This window comes from Protomyctophum bolini (assembly GCF_963924005.1).
Source record: "Protomyctophum bolini genome assembly, chromosome: 7".
NCBI classification, from domain to species: domain Eukaryota; kingdom Metazoa; phylum Chordata; class Actinopteri; order Myctophiformes; family Myctophidae; genus Protomyctophum; species Protomyctophum bolini.
Genome location: NC_137868.1, coordinates 4765891 through 4788372, shown reverse-complemented (window position 1 = coordinate 4788372; position 22482 = coordinate 4765891). Strand labels below are relative to the sequence as shown.

At 46.3% G+C, this 22482-nt stretch overlaps 1 protein-coding gene across 1 annotated transcript in view; it reads right to left on the bottom strand.

Annotated features, from left to right (window-relative positions):
* The window catches only part of LOC308317973 (uncharacterized protein), a 62107-nt gene that overhangs the window by 28456 nt on the left and 11169 nt on the right, over nucleotides 1–22482 (bottom strand). Inside the window, exons 2-11 of the mRNA XM_080767320.1 lie at nucleotides 15764–16143; nucleotides 13485–13887; nucleotides 11046–11241; nucleotides 10395–10622; nucleotides 8572–8786; nucleotides 7182–7979; nucleotides 5568–5819; nucleotides 4585–4686; nucleotides 2175–3514; nucleotides 840–1422 (exon numbers count right to left, since the gene is read on the bottom strand). Of these exons, the coding sequence (XP_080623446.1) occupies nucleotides 840–1422; nucleotides 2175–3514; nucleotides 4585–4686; nucleotides 5568–5819; nucleotides 7182–7979; nucleotides 8572–8786; nucleotides 10395–10622; nucleotides 11046–11241; nucleotides 13485–13887; nucleotides 15764–15983 (4337 nt within the window). The 5' untranslated portion in view covers nucleotides 15984–16143. The remainder of the gene's footprint in view (nucleotides 1–839; nucleotides 1423–2174; nucleotides 3515–4584; nucleotides 4687–5567; nucleotides 5820–7181; nucleotides 7980–8571; nucleotides 8787–10394; nucleotides 10623–11045; nucleotides 11242–13484; nucleotides 13888–15763; nucleotides 16144–22482) is intronic.

Here is a 22482-nt window from a genome sequence, read left to right as displayed (position 1 = left end):
AGTGTCCGGCCGCCCTGAAGCTGGGAGGTCGGGGGTTCGATCCCCGGCCGGGTCATAACCAAAGACTGTAAAAATGAGAACCCAATGTCTCCCTGCTTGGCACTCAGCATCAATGGGTTGGATTAAGGGGGTCAAATCAACCAATCAAATGATTCCCGAGCGCGGCACGGCTGCAGCTCACCGCTCCAAGAGAGATGGGTCAAATGTGGAGAACAAATGTCACTGCGGTAACGTGTGTGACAAATCGTATGACTTTGAATTAATTTAGTGATCAAAGTGTTTTCTTCTTAACCCATTAAATTAAACCACTGTTTCTCAAACAGTGGGTCGGGACTCACTTGTGGGTCGCGGACACATTGTTACGGGTCCCATTCGTTTTTGTTTCCTACATTTGGTTTTTAATTATTATATTAAAAAAAAAAAACAGAAAAAAACCATTAATTGAATTTCATGAATTAAAAACAAACTCAAAAAAGATTTATTTTCCTGATTTTTTTCATTAGTGAAGAAATCCATGAAACATCTAAGATATTCCATACCGTTGTTGAGCTTGTAAATCTGCTATTGTCACTAGTTTGGGTCCCGCGGGTAGCCATGGTTCATGACTCTCGTATTCATACGAGAGTCATGAAGTAACTGCACCGTGTTTTTTTTAAATCTGCCTAATTAATGATGATGTCACTGGACTGCCCACAGCCCTCCTATGAGACACAGACTTGAGTAGAACAAAATCGTGCCATTTTATCATGATTATTAGTGAGGACCTATTATATGAAGATAGGTTAAAAAGTGGTGAAGTGGTCCTTTAAAACACCAACAGAATGCGTGAACAGTCCTACCCGTGATGCCGTCTCCCGCCGCCGTCCTGCTGTAGGAAGAAGTCCCGGGACGACCCCCTCCTGGACGGGGGCCAGCAGCCCCCTCCTCTCCGCCCGATGCGCAGCGACTCTCCGAACTGGCCAATGAGCTCGTCCAGCTCGGACAGGAAGTCGGGGTCGTGGTGGTGGGGGGCGTGGCGGGAGGAGGAGGAGGAGGAGGAGGGGGGGAGCAGCAGGTTGTTACCGCCGCCATCGTTGCGGTGCTTCTTGCGGTGGTGCTTGTTTCCGCCACCACTGCCGCGCGGCGGTCTCTTCAGCGAGGAGGGGCCGCCCACGGCGCCATGCCCCCCCACGCCGCCACCCCCACCACCCCCCACCTCCAGGCAGGGACAGTAGTCCACCACGTGGGAGGGGGGGTAGTGGTGGTGGGGGAGGGGACGCTTGGCCTGTCCCAGACAGGGACTGTAGCAGGAGGGACACAGGCACGGCGGAAAGGAGGACAGACGCTGGTCCAAGTCCCTCCGCCTGCTGCTACCGCTGCCACCGCCGCTATGTCTGTCCCTGTCCCGATGTCTCTCCGATGGCGCCATGGCTGGGGGCGGGGCTTGAATGAAAGGAATGAATCGTTTATTTCGGTCATTTAAAGCATTATACATAGTTCATTTATTTTTTTAATATATTTTTTTATCCCATGATTTTGTAACCCATTTTTCATCCCTGTGTCAATTATCTAATGTGATCCTGGGCTCTACACACCCTTCGCCAACCTAGTCCCCATATATGGGGACAAGGGGAGAGCAACGGACTTTAACTCATGCTTCCTTCATGCCTGAGTGTCCAAGTTGCTCCTTTACACCTGACAGGGGGGAGTTTCCCTGGTTGGACGTAGCGCGTGGAAGGAACACGTTATTCCAACCAGTTCCTTTCCCCTCCATCAGGCGCCCCGGCTGGCCAGGGGGAGGCAGTTTAGAGACCAGGATTACTGCATGTTTTTGTTAGGGTACCTACCCTATACATAGTTAATTAATAAACACACTTTACGGAAAATATTTGGACCCCGAAAAGGTGGAAGGCCGAAGTTGTAGCTTATAGTGCCTACCCTTTTTTATCTTGTATTTGACATTTGGTTGCATCACTTGTTAATAGTGATATTGGTGATAATAGATTAAAAAAAGGTTTATAATAATGTTTAATATTTATCAACTATTATCATCTTTAAACATTTTCTTACATTTATAGATTGAATTGCACATATGTTTTGGTCATTGTCACAACTATTCCATATTTTCGCTGCCATAACCGATCTTTTTTTTTAAAATGTCGGTTGTTGCTGCGATTTCAAACATCTCAGAATACCTTGTCTGTGGACGCTGCCTCCGGGGAGCGGCGAGCCGCCCGGAGAGGGCCGGTCCAGGAGCACCCGGGAGGAGGAGGAGGAGCGGGAGGAAGGCGAGGGGCGCGTCTGAGCCCCCGCCGCAGCGAGGAGACTAACCGGCGGCGCGCCCACCGCGCCCATCCTGAGGGCTCCGGCGCCCAGCCGGCCCCCTCCTCTGGTGGGCCCCTCGCCCCCCCCGCCCCCGCCGCCACCGCCCGACACGCTGTTGCAGTCTGTGCCGATGCCGCTGTCGCTGGGCAGCGTCTCCTCGCTGTGGTGAGACTCGCTCCGCGGCGAGCCGCCCGAGGCGCCGCCCGGCTCCTTCAGGAGGTGGTGGGTCGGCGGGGAGAGACCCGAGGAGGAGGAGGAGGAGAGCTTGCAGGAGGCGTGGTGGAACGGGAAGTGAGGGCGCCCCAGGCACGGGCAGCAGCCGCTGCCGCCGCCGACGCCAACGGCGCTCTTCTTAGCGAAGGAAGAAGAGGGGAAGAGCGAGGAGGAGGAGAGCGGGGAGAGGGACAGCGAGGAGGAGGAGTAGTTGGAGGGCGGGCGGGGGGAGGGGCAGGAGGAGCTGGGGGAGGGGAGGCAGAAGGAGGGCGGGAAGACCAGGGGGGAGGCGTGGCGCTGATGATGCTGCTGCTCGGGCGTGGCGAAGCCCCCGGCCTCGCTGTACGGACTCTGGGCGCCGCTGGAGTGGGTGAGGGAGGGCGAGGGGAAGGGGTGGCACATGGGGGGGAAGAGGGCGTGTCCCGAGGAGAAGAGAGAGGATGAGGTCTCGGAGGAGGAGGAGGAGGAGGGAGGGTTGTTGCGGATGCCGCTACCGAACGGGCCGGTTCCTCCGGGCTGCTGCTGCGCTGCACCGTGGGAGGAGAACTTGGAGTCGCTCGCCGTTGTCGTCGTCGTCGCCGCCGCTTTGGGCTTGCGGCCGCGCCTCTTGCCCATATAGATGGTTCCTCTCTTGCTGACGTTGATCTGGCGTCCCTCAGCCCCGCCCCCGGCGCCGAAGGAAGCCGCGGAGAGAGCGGACAGCGCCTGAGACGTCGCCATCGCCTCTGCGTGAGTCTTGCGTGCGTCTCCTCCTCCTCCTCCTACTCTCCTCCCCTCCCTCCTGCCCCCTGCCCCTCCTCCCGCTCCACCTCCCCCTCCTCCTCCTCCGTACCTGGAGCAGAGCGCCCCCTTGTGGAGCCTCTTCCTCTGCCTCTTCTTCATCTCTCCGATCAGCCTCCGGATCTTCAGATCGCGGCTGCTGTCCTTGATCTTGTCCTTGTTCTTCTTGTTCTTGCGCTGCTTCTGCTTCTTCTCCGCCCCGAAGCCGGAGCTGCTCCTGATCAAAGAGACGGAGAAGGATCAGGGATTTGGATTTCATTGTCGAGTCACGGGTTTAAAGAAGTGGGTGAAATGTATAAGAGCGCCCCTGTGGTCGTGGAAATGAAGATATAAATTAAGATATGAACATTTAATAATACTCCGTTATAGTATCTCCTCTCTCAAGTTACAGTCTGATATTATCTCTATCTGTCACACCCCTGTGGTGCTGTTTGGTCCTGTCACTGTCCCATTTGTTGAATGTCTTGAGGCTATGTTGGGGGTTCGGTTGTGTGGAAGTGAGCTATAAAAGCTGTCGCCTTTTTGTGACTGTGTGAGTCAGACTGGGGTTTCCATACATCACAGGTCATGTAAGTTTGTCTCCTACTCGAGTAAAATCCTTATACTTCATGACTCTGAATTCTTTTTTTTTTTTTTATATATTTTTTATCCCACGATTTTGTAACCCATTTTTCACCCCTGTGTCAATCATCTACTGTGATCCTGGGCTCTACACACCCTCCGCCAACCTGGGGAGAGCAACGGACTTAACTCATGCTTCCTTCATGCTTGAGTGTCCAAGTTGCTCCTTTACACCTGACAGGGGGGAGTTTCCCTGGTTGGACGTAGCGCGTGGAAGGAACACGTTATTCCAACCAGTTCCTTTCCCCTCCATCAGGCGCCCCGGCTGGCCAGGGGGAGGCAGTTTAGAGACCAGGATTACTGCATGTTTTTGTGAGGGTACCTACCCTAGGGGACACGGGGAGAACATGCAAACTCCACACAGAAAGGCGCTTTCGCCAACCCCGCCTTCGGGTATGGGCACTGATGACGCGGAGGAGGAAACACGCCGCCAGCACCCACAGTGCCCCGAGCGGGAATCGAACCCAGGACCTTCTAGCTGTGAGGCGACAGCACTACCAACTGTGCCACCGTGGCCCCTTGACTCTGAATTCTTGTGTTGCCTCATTATCATTATTATGAATGGTCCTTTTGAGCATGTGTCCCACAGACCGCCTTTACACGCCTCACTTCACACAGGTGTGATTTAAAAAAAAAAAAAAAGAAAAAAAGAAGCAGCACATCTACCTGTCTTCAGTTCCGCCGTCTCCCGCGGCGTGCTCCCGAGGAGGCGGAGCCAGGAGGAGGAGGGGCCTTTTGGGAGGACGTCCTCTCTTCCTGGGGGCGGGGCTGTCACCAATGCAAATTTAAAGTTGACGAATAATGAGTCATCACACAAATAATTGAGTAGTAATTGAGATTTACTTGTGTTTTTGGCGTCGGAACGTAATAAACATACTTCAGTCAGGACAACTCATGAATGGAATAGCCTATATATATGCATTGAATATAAAATGAGCAATATATTTATTATGGTTTGGCGATGAATTGAATCTGCTTTTTAGATACTCTGATCAAGCTCATCAGTCCCAACCATACAGGGACTCTGAATCCCCCGTACCTAAACAGCAGATCCAAAAGGACAGGTGGGAGGTGGGAGCAGCAACAGTTTAAGCCGACAGCAGCGCAGCAGAATCAGTGTGCAGCAGCAAGCAAGCAGGAGGAAGAGTGCAAACTTCCAGTTTAATTAATGAGGCCGGTATGAAGATGGAATTAGTGTGCGGACCAATTAACGGCCGCTGTCTGTGACAGGTGCAACGCTCATTTGCCTCGTAAGTAATCATAAAATGCACAGGGCAGATTATGACAAATAACTGAAATATACAAATAAATTACTGACATTCATAAAAAGGTTTAAAAAAAAAAAAGCGGAAATAGCTGATCTACAAGCTTACAACGCACCACTTTGCGTGCTATTTCAGCTTCTTTTTTTTACTCATTCTGTGCCAATGACAAGATTCTCGTCATTTATTGATTTCTATTGATTCAGAAAGATATCGCTGATAGCTAGCAAGGCAACGCTCGCTTCCGCTGTGGTCGCGTCAATGAAACGTTTCCCTGCGCGGTCCACTTCTGTTACAAGTGCGATCTTTGGCTTTTCAAAAACAGTTGTAATTATCTCAAACAATTAAACGATTAGACGATCGCGTGATAATCGTTGAGAGGCCTACCTGGGGGTGGAGCTTAGCGTGGCGACGGGGCTGGGGGGCGTATCCTTCCTGGAGGGCGGTTTTGGCGGTGGCGCACCTTCGCCTGCGGGGAGGGGTGCTCCCACGGGGAGGGGCTTGGGTGTGTCGGGGGTATGCGACCTGGGGCGACCCCGCTTCCGGGCGGGGAACGTAGGAGCGGCGGACGCCGCGGCGGCGGGGCAGGGGTCAGGGGTCACTCGGCTGTGGGCGGGGCAGGAGTCGGAGGTCACTCGGCTGTGGGCGGAGGAGGAGGGGTGCAAGGTTATTGTAGTCATGCAAAACTACAGACTTAGAGCGTGTTACGTAGACAGCACTAGAATAGCTTTTTATGTAGTCATAGCACTTTATAATATACAGTATATGTATATAGTATAGTATATTATATATGTATACTAGTTTATATATATAGTTTCATTATATAGATATATTCCACTGTTATGGTCTTAGCTTACGCATGTTTTATGATAACTACTTTTTATGTATATGATTTTTTTTATGTAAATCCCTCTGGATTTACAATTGAGACAATTGTGAATTGTAAAGTTGAAAAAACTAATTGGAAAAATAAGGAAAACAGATAACTAACTGAAGCTGTATTGTGTGTTTACAAAACTAACAAACTGAAATGATAGACAGAATGCCCTTAATTGGTTTTAGTTTTTTTCTCATTGATTGTCCAACAGTAACTGAATATGTATAATCTTTGCTGTCAGGGAGAAACCACCTAACTCAAAAAATATTGAACCAATGAAAAGTATTAAAAAGTGCTTGGGACAAAACCTCCCAACTCCATTGGACCCTCAAACTGTCTGCTAAAGCAACTATCACCTCTCATGCAAGTCATTGACAATATATAAAGTCACAACACCAACTTTGATGAGGCAGTATTGCTTTGTTTAAAAAACATAAGGTTTTCTTCATCTCGTGAAAAAAGTATATTTTTCATGAAATGGAATCATTGTTTTGAGTTTTTATTACACACTTTTTTATTACAATAACTTATATTACTCTGACCTTTTTGAATCCTGCACCTGGCAAATAACCCAACGTATGAAAACAATTAAAACTAACACCAACACATAATAGAACTAAACAAAAATAAAAACAAATAGCTTGCAAACCCGCTCTAAAAACGGAATTTGAAGAAAAGAAAAGGGCAAAACAAACTAAAACAAAACTATAACAATATATTATAATTTTTATCCCACGATTTTGTAACCCATTTTTCACCCCTGTGTCAATTATCTACTGTGATCCTGGGCTCTACACACCCTCCACCAACCTGGGGAGAGCAACGGACTTGAACTCATGCTTCCTTCATGCCCGAGTGTCCAAGTTGCTCCTTTACACCTGACAGGGGGGAGTTTCCCTGGTTGGACGTAGCGCGTGGAAGGAACACGTTATTCCAACCAGTTCCTTTCCCCTCCATCAGGCGCCCCGGCTGGCCAGGGGGAGGCAGTTTAGAGACCAGGATTACTGCATGTTTTTGTGAGGGTACCTACCCTATAGGGGACACGGGGAGAACATGCAAACTCCACACAGAAAGGCCCTTTCGCCAACCCCGCCTTCGGGTATGGGTATAACAACTATCCTGACCTTGGAGGAGTGGCGGCGGCGTGCGGTTGTTCAGCCTGCGGCGGCGATGACGACGACGGCGGCGGCAACGCCGGCTGGGGGGCGGAGTCGGGAGCCGCCGTGGTGGGCGTGGCTTCCCTCAGCTTGGCGGTCCAGCTGGGACGCCGCGCCTTCCTCTTCTTCAGGGGACGACTGTCCTGCTCCGGAGGGCGGGGGGGAGGGGCGGCGGGCGCTGGGGAGGAGGAGGGGGAGGGGGGGACAGGAGGAGGAGGAGGCGCGCACGAGGGAGCTGCAGCGGCAGAGGAGGAGGAGGAGGAGGAGGTGCTTGGAGGCGCGGCGGGTGGTCTCGGAGGGAGATCGGAGCTCGGACTCTCGGCCGCGGCGTTGCCGGCGCCTCGCTGCGGGTCCTCTGGCGCTCCTCTCGCCTCCTCCTCCGCCTCCTCCTCCTCCTCCTCCTCCTCCTCCTCCCCCATCTCGTCCCTAATCGTCTCGTCGCTCCGTTCTCCTCCTCTCTCCTCCCGTCCCGTTGCGTGTCTCGACTTCCCATTCTTCTCCTTCTTATTTCTCTTCTTAACGCCTTCGTCCTTCATGCCGCCGCCGTCGCTCGGCTCCCTGACCGCCTCTCCTCCTCCTCCTCCTCCTCCTCCTCCTCCTCCTCCTCCTCCTCCTCCTCCTCCTCCTCGGTCGCGCTTGGACTTCTTGTCTTTGCGCTTGTCCTTCTTCTTGGCTTGTTTCTTCGTCTCCTTCCCGAGGTCGTCCTCCCGCCGTTTGTCTGTCTGGCCGAGGGAGGGCGCCGCCACCGGGGGCAGCGGCGAGGACCTGTGGACAGGGCGGTCACAGAGACCAAAAAAAAGAATGTGTTCTAAATTCTGACAGTTTTCGGAAATACCTCATGTTTCTGTATCAGTTCAGTGGTGCTCCATATTTCATGTCAAGGACCCCCAAAAATGATATGTAATTGGCCACCGACCCCCCATCTGAAAATATGTTATTCCAGGAACCCCTCAGAAGCAAAGATTTGAGTTAAAAAATGGTCAACGATAAACAAACCGTCTCTGCGATATTGTCGGGGAGGTGTCTCTGTATCGTTTACGACCGTCAGTCACTCATATTTGATACGGTCTGTTTCTAGCGAAAATGTAACTAATTCAGCATTAGTAACATTAGCGTTTTCTCTCAGTCAGTGGATTCTTCATATCCATACGAGTGAAACGGCCGGAATGATTTGTTTCTTTTTCAAACACAATTCTTATATGATGCGATCTAAGAACCTCCCTATGGGGATCCTCCTGTGGAATACCGCCCTCTAGCGATATTGACATCAGACGTTGGTGCTCTATAAAATTGGAGCTGATAATTGGGTACCACAGACTTAGGTGTGACTGAGGCCTAAGGAGACATGTGCCCGTACCTGTGGAAGACGTTTTTGTCGCCCGTCTTCGGCGTGAAGGCGGGCGAGGAGGAAGGCGCCGGGGAGGAGGAGGAGGAGACAGACCCGTTGGTCAGCAACGCCTTCTGACCCAGAGGTGGGCTGGAGGAGGAGGAGGAGGTCAGGGGGTCCGTTTGGAGGGGAGAGCCCGGTCTGTCTCTCCTGGTCCGCTCGGGAGGAGGAGGAGCCACCTCCATCTAAACAACAACAACAACAACACGAAAATAAACATTCACTGTTTGCACACAACAAGACTCAATAACCAGAACAACTCACATTTCTTACTTTGACTGCTAACTGACTAGTTTGGACGAGTTTTGGCCAAAGTCACAGACTTTTTGAGTTTTTTTATACTTGGCTAACCTATGGTCGCACACCGGATCGCTGGTATTGAGAGAGCCGTTCGCTGCGCAATGAATTGCGATTACAATTTACAATTTAAAGTTTAGGCATTTAAGCAGACGCTCTTAATCCAGAGCGACTTACATTAAGCAAGAACAAAACGCACACGCGCACGCACGCACGCACACGCGCACACACCACCTGTGGAATACATTAGTAGAGCAGGGAATGACAATTCAATGATCAGGAGGACAAGGACACCTGCGCGTGTGCGTATGCATGTGCGTGTGTGTGTGTGTGCATTCGAGTGTGGCGAGGACGCAATGACTTTAATCAGTGCCTTTATTCTGACCGTCGGTAAGAGAGAGAGAGAGAGAGAGAGAGAGAGAGACAGAGAGAGAGAGAGAGAGAGAGAGAGGAGGGGGAGAGAGATATTGAGGACAGGGTGACTCTATCAGGGAGAAACGAGGGCAGAGTGGTGGAGGGGGGGTGGAGGAGGAGGGGGGGTGGAGGAGGGGTGGAGGAGGGGGGGGGGTTAGGCGGGTGAACACAGGAATGGGGTTGGCACAGAAAGAGGATAAATACAAAGAGAGAGAGAGGGGGGGGGGCGAGATAAATGAGAGCAGGTAGAGAGAAGTCGAGGGGAAGTAAAAATAGAAGAGAGAGAGAGAGAGAGAGAGAGAGAGAGAGAGAGAGAGAGAGAGAGAGAGAGAGAGAGAGAGATGCACCTGTGCTGTCTGTTATAAATGAGCCCTGATGAAGACTGGCCTGCTGTTGTGACACCTTCATTCATCTGAAGCAGTACACCGGTCTGTCTGTCTGTCTGTCTGTCTGTCTGTCTGTCTGTCTGTCTGTCTCTATCTGTCTATTTCTCTATCTGTCTCTATCTCTATCAATGTGTGTGTATATAAATATATATCAGGTGTTGACGTCACTGTTGTGAACTGTTGTACTATTTATAGTAGTGTTTACGCAAATGAATGAAGGCACTGCTTCAGGTTTCGTATATATAGTTATCTGACTTATCTTATTATTATTACACATAGTATTGGAGCATACAAGAGCTGAGGCTCACTCAAACCTATGTTTCTATGTCAGTGGTTTTCAAAATATTTCATCTCAAGGATCCCAAAAATTATATGCATTTGGCCGCCGACCCCCATCTGAAAATATTTCAGGGACCCCCCAGGAAGCAGAGATGTGAGTTAAAAACGCTGAATTCAAAGATTTGAGCCACATTTTCATGATTAAAAAAATAATAATCAGTTCTACAAGCTCGTAGCGCGGCACTCGGTGGCGCACTACCAGCTTGTAGTTCTGCTATTTTCCAATACCTAAAGCATAACATAATATGCTTAAAAGGAACCCTGGCTAATGAGACAACGTGTGTGTGCGTGCGTGCGTGTGTGCGTGCGTGCATGCGTGCGTGCGTGCGTGCGTGCGTGCGTGCGTGCGTGCGTTACCTGCTGGTTGAGGGCGACAGGTGCTGAGGCCGGGGCGGGAGGAGGAGGAGGCGGGGGCGTTGCCGACGACGACAACCGCTGTGACGACGGCGGCGAAGACACGGGCGGCGCTGTGGCGATGTGGGCGTGGCTCTGCTCGCTGGCTCCTCCTACCTCCCCCTCCCCCTCCTTCTCCCCCTCCTCTTCCCGTGTTCGGGGGCTGCCGTTGTGGTGGTGGTCGTTCTCCAGCTGCAAGGTTTAGTATTAGTTAACCCATTATAAGACCTCTTCGACCAGATTTTACATAATGTCTTCTATATCCTAACAGTTTTTCAGAAAAAAAACGATGTTTCTATAATCAGTGGTTCTCAAACTATTTCATGTCAAGGACTCCAAAAATTATATTTAATTGGCCGCTGAGCCCCATCTGAAAATATGTTGTTCCACAAGAAGCAAAAATATTTGAGTTAAAAACATTCACTGTCAAAGAATATATATATTCAAAGATTTTCACGATTTTTCAAAATTAGCAGATCTACAAGCTTGAGAGTTACAAGAAAGAAATCATATTGTAAAATATGTACAGTCAAAAGAGTTGTCTTGATGCAAGTAATACTAACGAGTTTCTGTCAAACTAAACTAAAATAAAAAAAAATCCCAAACTATTCCAACCTTGTCCTGCTGTCCTCCTACGGCCTTATCTCCGCCTCCACCCCCTCCTCCCGGTCTGTGATTGGCTCGGACGGGGGCGGTAACTCCTCCTCCTCCCGGTCTGTGATTGGCTCTGACGGGGGCGTTAACTCCTCCTCCCGGTCTGTGATTGGCCCTGCTGGGGGTGCAGGAGGTCCTGGCTGAGTTGGAGGAGGTCCTGAAGGAGAAGTGGCGAAGGGTTGAGACACACAGAGCGCGAGGCACATATAAATATACGCACGAAGCGGCGGCTAGAAAGCAGTCGTTCCCAAACTTTTTCATGCCAAGGACCCCCAAATTGACACTAATTAGCCCACAGACCCCCATTAGAAAATAGTTTAGTTAGTTTGTTTTTTCTTTCCATACAAAACATTCTTAGTTCATCAGTTTTTTTCATTTTCTTATTCTGGAAAAAAAAAAAAGGTATAGACTGAAGCCTAGGCTTATTACGTCTACCCTTTGGTCCATTAAATTAAAAAATTACAAATGTAAAAATATATGTACATCCCTTTTACAGGTCCTCAAACAACATTTCTACTGAACAGTGCAATATTCATGTTTCTTTTCAATTTTTTCAATTTTTTCAATTTTTTTTCTAACCCAAAAACAAAAACAAAAAAAGAACAATATGCTAATAAAAGTCACAGCAGTAACATGAAGTAGTAGTTCCTTTACTCTGTATAGCTATTTAATACTTTTTTTTTTGAATACCTTCTTAAATGTATCCTTAGCTACACAGTCTTTCAATTCCTCATCACATCTGTTCCACAGCTTCACTCCCTTTATCGTTATACAATTACTTCTCACGTTGATCCTTTCTTTTTTTTGTTTAAACATACATTTACCTCTGAGTGAAAAACATATGCCAGGGACCCCCATAAGAGAAGATTTTTTACGGCTCTAGCAGTGATTCTCAACCCGTTCAAATTTCAAGGACCCCCAGTTTGACATGCATTAGTCTACATTCTACGCCAACCGCCCCACCCCCCTTTCCCCTCACTGTATATTATTCTTTTCCCTTTTTGCTTCCTTTATGATGAATCCCTGTTCTGTTCTTCAACTATATAGAAGTGTCTATTTGTAGGTCTCTCAATGTTTTGATGAATTGAACAATGTGGACCCTGTTGTAAACAAGTGTAATGCTTAATTGGGTGAGTCGTCCACTCACAGTTAACAGTCTTTGTATTGAGTTTGTGCTTGAAATGTACTGTAATTCTGCAAACTGTTAATAAATATTTAAATCAATCAATCAAATAGAGGGTATGCGCATGCTTAAAGTGAATGGCACATCGAGTGGCAAAAAAGCAACAGGCAAAGTGAGTTTAAAAATGTCTGGGCTGTCGAGGCCAGAAAGTAGTTTTTTGCCACTCAGTAGGCGTTCCTGCATAACTTCCTGGTTTGATGATGAGGTCACGTGCATACCCTTTATACAGTTTTTAAACTCTATGATTGGGTCCTCCTTCTTTCCCTATAACATTTAAAAGTAACGAAATAACCTAAACTGGAATTGGGAAAAACCAAAATAGGAAATGTCACCCCCGGTGTGAAGTAAGCGGTGTCTCACAGTCACACCCAGGTGTTGCAAATGGTGCTAATTAAAGTGCAGGCAGGCTCCTGCTGTCTCGCTCTGTAATAACTCAAAATTGCCTCTATAACTAAAAATAACTCCTTGAAACCCGACAACGAGATAAACGTACCTTAGTTTGCACACAAGTAGCCATGCCCGAGAGAACGAGATTTGATTAATTGGCATCAATCCAGCGTTTAAACACACGCTGTCTTTATTGGCATTACGGCTCAAAACGAGATGAAATAGACATTTTCGGCGCGTAATAAATCATCGATCCAGCCTCCCGCCAATGTGATCGCAGCGCTTCTATAGGCCTCGTTGGGCCTCCGAGACACCGGGGTCTAGATCAATTTCACTGTGTCAAGATAAACATTCTAAGTATCAACCATTACTTGGAAGTATAGCCTGGGCCATGTGCAAAAACTGACCATGAGTGGCTTAAGAATAGCTGGCATGACAAAAAGCAAAGCCAAACAACTTGCCAAATACTGAGTTCTGTTTCGGCTGTTATGGGCAGTTTGTCTGTGTGGAGAAGGAGGTGCCATGTGTATCCTTAAGTGAACATGAACTGTGAACCCCGTTATATTTGTTTCCTTGTAAAAATGTATTGTAATTTGTGGATTCAAATAAAGAAATCGAAATCGAAATGTGTGTGTGTGTGTGTGTGTGTGTGTGTGTGTGTGTGTGTGTGTGTGTTTCTATATGCAGGGCGTTGCTGAAAATGAGCAAAGAATGTACAAACAAACACAAAAAGTCAGATTTATATAGAAGCGGAAATGATGACTAAGCCAAACCGTAATGTGTGCTTCTTAGTATAAAACGAACTGAGAAGAACACAAAGCAACACTAACCTTGAGGAGGAGGTTGAGGAGGGGGAGAAGGAGGAGGAGGAGGGGGTGCGGACGGAGGAGTAGGCGTTCCGCATGGAGGTGTGCTTGCAGACGTAGCTCTCCAGCATCTTGGGAGGTTTCTTGGTGCGTTTGGCGGTGGCGGTGGTCTGAGGCGGAGACGAACGCACGGCCACGCCCACGCCCATGTCGTCGTCCTCGTCACCGTTGACCTCGAGGGGGGCGGCGGTCGGGGTGGGGTCAGGGGCGGGGTCAGGAAGATTGGGGGCAGGGACTGCGGGGAGCGGCGCCGCGTGGTGTTGGTGGCTCGGCCCCCGGCGTGTGGCGCGAGGGGGGGTGACTCCTCCCCCCCGGCACCTCTCCTCGATCAGCAGCTCCAGCACGGCCCCTCGGTCGCCTCGGTCGGCTTCGTGGAGGAATACAGAGAGAATCATTAGAAAGGTTTGTGGGGGCGGGCCACGCTCATATTTTCTGGTCTTGTCCTAAAATTCAGAAATACTGGCAGGATATCCACTCCACCTTGGAGATCATTCTGTGTTTTGAGATACCTCTGACTGTTTCTTTTCTACTGTTGGGAAATATCCCTGAAGAGTTTCTAATACATGATAAATATTTAATCAAGATCCTCTTAGCATCAAGTGAAAAAAGCAATCACACGACGCTGGTGCCAACAGGACCCACCAACGAAAGATCAATGGATGGACATTATTGAGGAACTGTATTCTATGGAAAAACTAACATTCATACTGAGACTACAAGAGGATAAATTCTATAAAAAGTGGGAAAAGTGGAATCTCTTCTCTCAGCCTAGCGATATTGCAATAGGATTTCATTTAATGTATTTTCTAATATGAAAAATGCAGCCTTGTTTCTTTTGCTTTTTGTCTTTTCTTTTTTCTTTCCGTAGTCTTGTTTATTGTTTTTCTTGTCTGTTCTTCCTTCAATAAAAATTAAGCGAAAAAAAAGAAGAAAGGTTTGTGTTTGCAGAGCCGCACGATTCTTTGCTCGAATGTGAAAATCTCACATTTTTCCTCCGCGAGAATTGAGATCACGATATAGTACAGGCTTTAGTTCCGACCTACTATTGGTCCGACTGTCATTAGATCGACACCCTACCCAAAACCCTATGGCCAAATTCCAATACCCAAAATCTGGGCCACTCGCTCACTCACTCTCGCTCACTCACTCACACTCGCTCACTCGACACACGCAAATTATGGTGAAATTGGTGACCTGCTGAAATACGTGACCATCTTGTGGACTTCACACAACTTAAATGGAGGTCTTTAAATACCGCTATAGGTTGAACTCTGCTGATGAACAAACTGCAACGATTTGCATTCGGACACTGACATTATGTGATGTCTACACGATTGTCATTATATTTCAGCAGGTCACCAATTTTATCGTAACACCACCATGCTGAAGTGAAGCTAGTGTAAGTGAGCGAGTGGCTGAGCTTTTGGGTATTGGAATGTGGCTTACTGTATGTGTGTCCATATAGGGAACCACTGCTGGACATCAAATGATTGGCTTGTAGCCCAAAACCACACCAATGTGTCGAGACGCAACTAAACGGTTTTAGTGTTTGTGTTTTTGGGCAGCACATTTTGATTTTAGTTTTAGTCATAGTCACTTGAATAGTTTATTTAGTTTTAGTCACATTTTAGTCAAAAAAGAAAAGTTTCAAAAGGGTCATATCCTTTTCAAATATTTTCCAATTTCAATGAACAATACATCATATGAAAGCTTACAATCTGTAGTTTCATAATGTGTATAACAAGCAGAAAAGTGACCACGGCCTCATTGTGTCCTAAAACACTGACTGTTACTTGGTCAAATATATGAGTTATGGCCTGGGCCGTGGCACAACCCCCCCCATGGCGCCCTAGGCGGCGGCGTGCTCTGCCTGTAGGACGGGCCGGCCCTGCTCACAACATGTCGCAGCGCGACGCGCTGTGAGCTGCTATTTACGTGCTATTTTCAGCATGCAACAAAGTGTAACATGACTTCTACTGGATCTCTCGTCCACTAGTAGTCCATCCCAAACATTTTAGTCTATAGTTTAAAAGTCAGAAAATGTGACATATTATTGTTCATAGCTACATTAAAATGCATTTTGACACCATAGTGCCTCTGTACTTTTACTCAGGAAAATGTAGAATTCCTGACTTTCCCTTGCAAAAGAGAATTTCTACGTCACGTCCCTAATGACACTTTTACCCAAGTATTAAAAAGTACTTTTTTTCTCCACCACATGTGGGTCAAATCACACCACATACCTTCTCTCATCCTCCTCTTCCTGCTGCTCACACCTCCTCCTCCTCCTCTCCTCTCTCCCCCCACCTCCTCTTCGCCCTCCTTCTGCTTGGCTCTCCTCCTGCCTCCTCCGTTCTCCACCTCCTGCTCCGGCCGATCCGTGGAGTCCTCGGGGGGAGTGGGCGGGGAGGAGGAGGTGGCAGGGCGAGCGGGGGGGACACCTCCCTTGGCTCTCTGGTCCATGGTAGGAGGAGGAGGAGGAGGAGGAGGAGGAGGGGAGGAGAGGGGAGGCGTGCGGCGATGAGGTTGGGGGCCCAGTATTAACTCTGTGTGCTCAGGCGGCCTGCCTGGGGGAGGGGCTTTAGTGGAACATCCAACTCCACGTCCCTGTTCGCCTCTCCTCCTGTAAGATGGACCGGGAGAGGGGGGGGGGGAGACAGAGACACAATTAGTAAGTAAGTAAGTAATTACATTTTATTTAGGGTTAGGGTTAGGGTCCGCCACATAGTTCATAGTTCTTAGTGGGGGAAGGGACTTTCTTGACCTTCATCAGTTATTTATTGCACTTTACTGTGATCGTGATGATACTATAAACTGTGAATACTCTAGCACTTTTTTATATTATACCTTCTCTTGTTGCAATTTGCACTTCTCTTGTGATACTCTTGTGACTTGTACTTTGCTGCTATACTGTGTATTATTGTCTTCTGTGTATTGTCTGTCTGTTTTAAAAAGCGTTGATGTACTCATGCACTTTTGCCCAAGACGAATTCCCCCTCGTGGGACAATAAAGTATATCTCATCTCATCTCATCTCATCATTTATAGAGCACTTTTCAAAACAAAGTTACAAAGTGCTGTACAGTAGTAAAAACAACAATATAAACAATCAAGTTATAAAACAAGGCACAAAGGAGCAGCAAACACAACAAAGAATAAGAGCAGAAACATAAATTGACACAAACAATGATGGGTCAAAATAAAAGTTTACAAGATCAAATGTAACCTAAATAAGTGAGTTTTTAACACGTCTTTCTTAACCCATTAACCCATTCTGGGCGGGCACCCATTTTGGTGTTGGCATCATGTTATGCTTTAGCTATTGAAAAATAGCAGATCTACAAGCTCATAGCGCGCCACCGAGTGGCGCGCTAAGAGCTTGTAGGTCTGCTATTTTTGAAAAATCGAAGAACGACTGACATTTTTAGAATCTGATCTCAGGTCAGAATGGGTTAATCAGACCAGTGTGTGTCCAGTGGAAACCTCGTATGAATCTGATCTCAGGTCAGAATGGGTTAAGACCTGAGGACGATCATTACAAATGACTTCTACATCGTGACAGTTTCTTGTTTTCTATGTCAGTCGTTCGTTCTCAAACATTTTCATGTCAAGGACCCCCCAAAGAAATATATGTATTTGGCCGCCGACCCCCATCTGAAAATATGTTGTTCTACATCTACAAGCTCGTAGCGCGGCACTTGGTGCTGTGTGCTATGAGCTTGTAGATCTGCAATCTTTTCAATAGCTAAAGTATAACATAATGCTTAAAACACCAAAACGGGTTTCCGTCCTGAATAGACACTATGCCCATTTGCTTAGACACTATGACGTAAAAGTAATAAAGTCCAATATCCATTCATTGTCAATGGGAATGTGACCTTTGTGTAGGACTGAAATCTATACACCAATACATATAGCTGAATATTGGAGGCCCTCAAAAACTACACACATATCAAGGAGGAGTTCTTTCCAAAATGTGAAACAAATGCCCACGGAATTCCAAAGTAGGGCAGAAATAAACTCCTTCTGGGGGAACAGAAAGAATGTGCAGTTTGGTGCTGAAAAATATGTCAATTCCTGTCACAAAAAAAACTGGGACAACCAACCAGTGTAGGACAGTGGTGTCCATGTACGGACATGAAGATTGACCACCGCGACCGGATATCGATTGTATTGCCCGGCCTGATATGAAATGACTCACATCCGAATTCCACTGAGTCACAATAACAAAAACACTGCCCTGGCTGGGTGAGGGTGATGAGTCATGTGAGTGGGATGAGGAGAGGAGAGAGGAGGAGAGGAGAGGAGAGGAGAGGAGAGGAGAGGAGAGGAGAGGAGAGGAGAGGAGAGGAGAGGAGAGGAGAGGAGAGGAGGAGACAGAGACGTGGCACATTTATAAGAGGATAAGGCATGTTTTGGGTGAACTACTCCTTTAAGTACAGTCAGGAATAGGGCTGGGCGATATGACAAAATCTCATATCACGATATAGAATTTATTTTATCACGATAACGATATACTCACGATATAGCATATTTTTTACGATACCTATTTTTTTATCTTTTTTTTTTGTTTTTTTGTTCAGGTCGAGTACTTTACTGTACTTGTGCTGTACTGCACTGTACTGTACTGTACTGTACTGTACAAACTCTCCTCTGTCTGTGTGTTAGGCTGCACAACAGTGACACTTGGTGGTGACAATAATTATGCTATTTCCGTGCTCGGATACAGGGACACACATAGCTGTCTATAGTGGTTGCACCACTCAAAAGACAGGAAAAGAACACTTATGCTAATATCAAACTTATGCCAATTACAATATGTAAATGTACAATATCCAGTCTAATTATATGAATATAATACTGATGCCCTGCCCATGCACAGACAGGCCCAAAGCAAGTAGCCTACTAAAATATATATAATAATAATTAATAATTATTATTATCACAATTAAAAAGCAGAAATAAAGAAATAAGACGTTCCCATTCAGACACAGAAGTACAGGCCTGTGTCTGCATTAAATTGTCTTAAGGAAAAAATAAATACCTCATGTCACAGTTTGTCACTATAGTTGTTTCAGTTCATTTTAAGCTCTGTATAGGGAATCAAAATGTTCTGTTGTAGTTATAGTTTAGTTTGTTAAAGACGTTGGGCAGCTTAACGATGTTTAATTGACTACAGGCGATAGAGTGAGAGAGAACACGACCGCGTCGTCAACTCTCCATGCCCAGCTGTGCGTATATGGGACGAGTGGTTTTTTTTTTTATCACAACAAAGTTAGCGTCTTGGTGTTGTTGGAAGCCGTTGCTGAATTAAGGACTTTTCAAATGGAATAATTTATTTGGAACAATAAAACAAGACAGACACGCAGGAGGAGGAGGACTGCACAGGTAAGAGGAAAGGCTTGGAAGAAGTTTGCACCCGGCGACGGACAAGCTCAATTGTTCAACTGTGTAAAACATGCGTGGCTCACCAACATGAAACCTGCATTTATAACAGTGAATGGCCGGTTACTAAGGACGCGTTCGGAAATAGCGCAATGCAAACTGATAGATGAGTGCGCTCCGGTGTGGTTTTTCCGAACGTGCCCCTTACACCGCTCTGAATCTCGTCAGCCATCATTTATCTCCCTTCATGTAATCCAAACCACTTCCATATCCTCGGCTTGTGTTGTGGTCGTGTTGGCCTTAGAGTAGCTAGAGAAGACACCCGAAAGGTGTTGGCTCACTGTTTTCAGTGCGGTGGGCTGCTGGGCATGCCGTATATAAGCGCTGTGACGTAAAATACTGCCGTAAACACTGCCGTAAAGCGAAACGGCGATATAAACGATATTGCTTATTTTTCGTGATAGACATTTTCTATCGAAAATACGATATATATCGTCATATCGCCCAGGCCTAGTCAGGAACCCAGAGGGACCAATCACAAGCCTCACAGACAGAGGTTAAAAGGTTAAAGGTTATGAAGTCCATCCTTTGCTCAAGGAGGTCGTCCTCTCCCTTTTCATCCCTTTTCGTCCCATCTCGCTTTCACACTTTAAAGCACTCTTATACTGAAACCACCTACTGCATCTATATAGCAGCCTCCAGCCAGATATCGATTCCTGTGGCACTAAAAGCTAAATAAAAAGGTACCACCACGACTTATATCTTTATATACCGCACAGCAGGGCTCTTTCACATCAAGATGTAATGATTATTAAACTCAGAGCACTGTATAAAGCGCCGCAGTCCCTCCCCCTTTCAGAAATAGAGTGGCCCAGGAAATGAAAACACAATGCATTCTCCCATCGGCACTTCTAATATAATTTATTTAAAGACGGTTACACCACGGACAAAGCCAACTCGGATCGTGACAAATCATGACAATGAACACAATGTTTTGGGGCCGATCAAATCATTAGAAAGAAAAAAAGAAAGTCAGGAAGACAAACACTATTTGTTTTGTTTTTCGTCTTATAAATTATTTGATCGGCCCGAAAACATTGTGTTCATTGTCATGATTTGTCACGATCCGAGTTGGCTTTGTCCGCGGCATAACCGTCTTTAAATACATTATATTAGAAGTGCCGATGGGAGAATGCATTGGAGTTTCATTTCCTGGGCAACTCGTTTTTCTGAAAGGGGGAGGGACTGCGGCGCTCTATAGCCCACCTACAGTATGTATGTCCCTGAATTCCTCCCCAGTCATGAGTTATAACTGAAGTTTGAATGAATGTACAGTACAATTATTATGTGCAGGATGTAATTTGTATACATGTGAGTGTCTGTGGACTTATTTGAACTGACTAAACCTTTTTTGGAATATTTCATTTTAAAAGAAAAATAATTATCCGTCTCACTCTTATGCCAGTACATGTGCCAGTGATGTGCCAGTGGCTGTGCTGTCACTGTGATGACGGAGCTATAGAGACAGAGTTACACTTTTTAACACAATGTAAAAACTACACAAATATTAGAGAGGAGTTCATCCCAAAATTTGAAACAAATTTCCCAGAATTCCGAAGTATGACAGAAAGGGAAAGATTACCAGTCCTTCTGGGGGAACAGAAAGAATGTGCAGTTTTGGCTGCAAAATATGTCAATTCCTGTCACAAGAAAAGGGACAACCAGTAGGACACACATACAGTATGCCATGTTTTATTTTCTGCACCACCTGCTTTATTTTATATTATTTTTATTTATTTTTTCATGTCATTGATATTATGTTGTTATTTGTCATATCTGTGATTGTGCTTTGGCAACACTTGTAAAACGTCATGCCAATAAAGCCTGTTGAATTGAATTGAATTGATAACCCTCCCCTGTGCCAATGTTGGCGCCGACCCGTGCCTAAGGTTGCCTATACCCCTGTCGTACATGTACAGTATGTACAGTAGGTTCTGCTGTGTTTGTATTCCATTGTGGGCTAAAAGGCTCATCATCCCAGCAAGAGCTGGCGAGTCTCTTCTGAACCGTGCAGACTGCAGACGGTACAGCCATTATTATTACCCCAACGAAATTTGAGTTGTTGCACTTATTGCTCGCTTGCAGGTTTTTTTTCCTGCGACGGCCAGACGGATAACACTCAGACTAACCCATTAACCCATTCTGACCTGAGATCAGATTCATACGAGGTTTCCACTGGGACACACACTGGTCTGATTAACCCATTCTGACCTGAGATCAGATTTAAAAAAAATGTCAGTCGTTCTTCGATTTTTGAAAAATAGCAGACCTACAAGCTCGTAGCGCGCCACTCGGTGGCGCGCTACGAGCTTGTAGATCTGCTATTTTTCAATAGCTAAAGCATAACATGATGCTAGAACACCAAAATGGGTTCCCGTTCAGAATGGGTTAAGACCTGAGACCAGGTTCTATAAATGTCTTCTAAGGGCTTTTCTATGTTTCTATATCAGTGGTTCTCAAACTATTTCATGTCAAGGACCCCAAAAATCATACGTAATTGGCCGCCGACCCCCCATCTGAAAATATGTTGCTCCAGGGACCCCCCCCCCCCAAGCACATACTTTAGTTAATAAAAACGTTCGCTGGCAAAGAACATATTATATTCAAAGATTTGCAGCACATTTTTCGCAATTTTTTGAAAAATAGCAGATCTACAAGCTCGTAGATCGCGGTACTCTGTGCTGCGCTATGAGCTTGTAGATCTGCTATTTGTCAACGGCTACAGTTTAAAATAAATGGTTAAAGTGGTTTAAAGCTATGAGGCGACACCGATGCGTCCTCAGATCTAAATGGACTAAGAGGAGTCAGTCGGTGGAAGAAGTATACTCAAAGTTTTTACTTAAGTAAAACAAAAAGTACAGTATCAATCCTTAGCTACAGTTACTTGGTGAAAGTCCAGAATTACAAAAGTATTACTTATAGTACCAAAAGTAAAGAAAGTATACTCATTGTGCACGTGCAAGTTTCCAAATGTATAATAAAAGATCATTATACAAAGATCATCACAATGTGTCGCGATGTGACGCATTGCAAGCTTGTAGATCTGCTATTTTCAAATCTTAGGGCTGAAGTGGTTAATGGTATGTTTTGTAATAAAAAATAAAAATCTACAAAAGCAACTAACTAGTAACTACAGTGTTAAAATAAATGTATGTTTTTTTTACAGTGTTAGAGAATGATATTCTTTTATAGCGATAACGATACAGTTTCTAGATGGCCTGCATTCTTGATCAAACCACCCTTCTCTTTTCTCCCTCCTCAGATTTGTTCTGTTTTTATAGTATAGTGGAGTATCCGCTATTAAACACTCAGACCCTATAGACGGAGTTGACCCACAGGTCTCTATAATACGGATCAGTAGGAGGACCTTATTGTAAATCTGATATTTCTGCCCAATGTTTCGCTTTAGGAAACCAGACAAGAGTCTGGGTTCAGAATATCCCATAATGATTCAGGGTTAGGGTTTTAATTTAGATGTGCACGGGCAGGGCTTTGGGTTAAAAATATGTTGTTTTGAT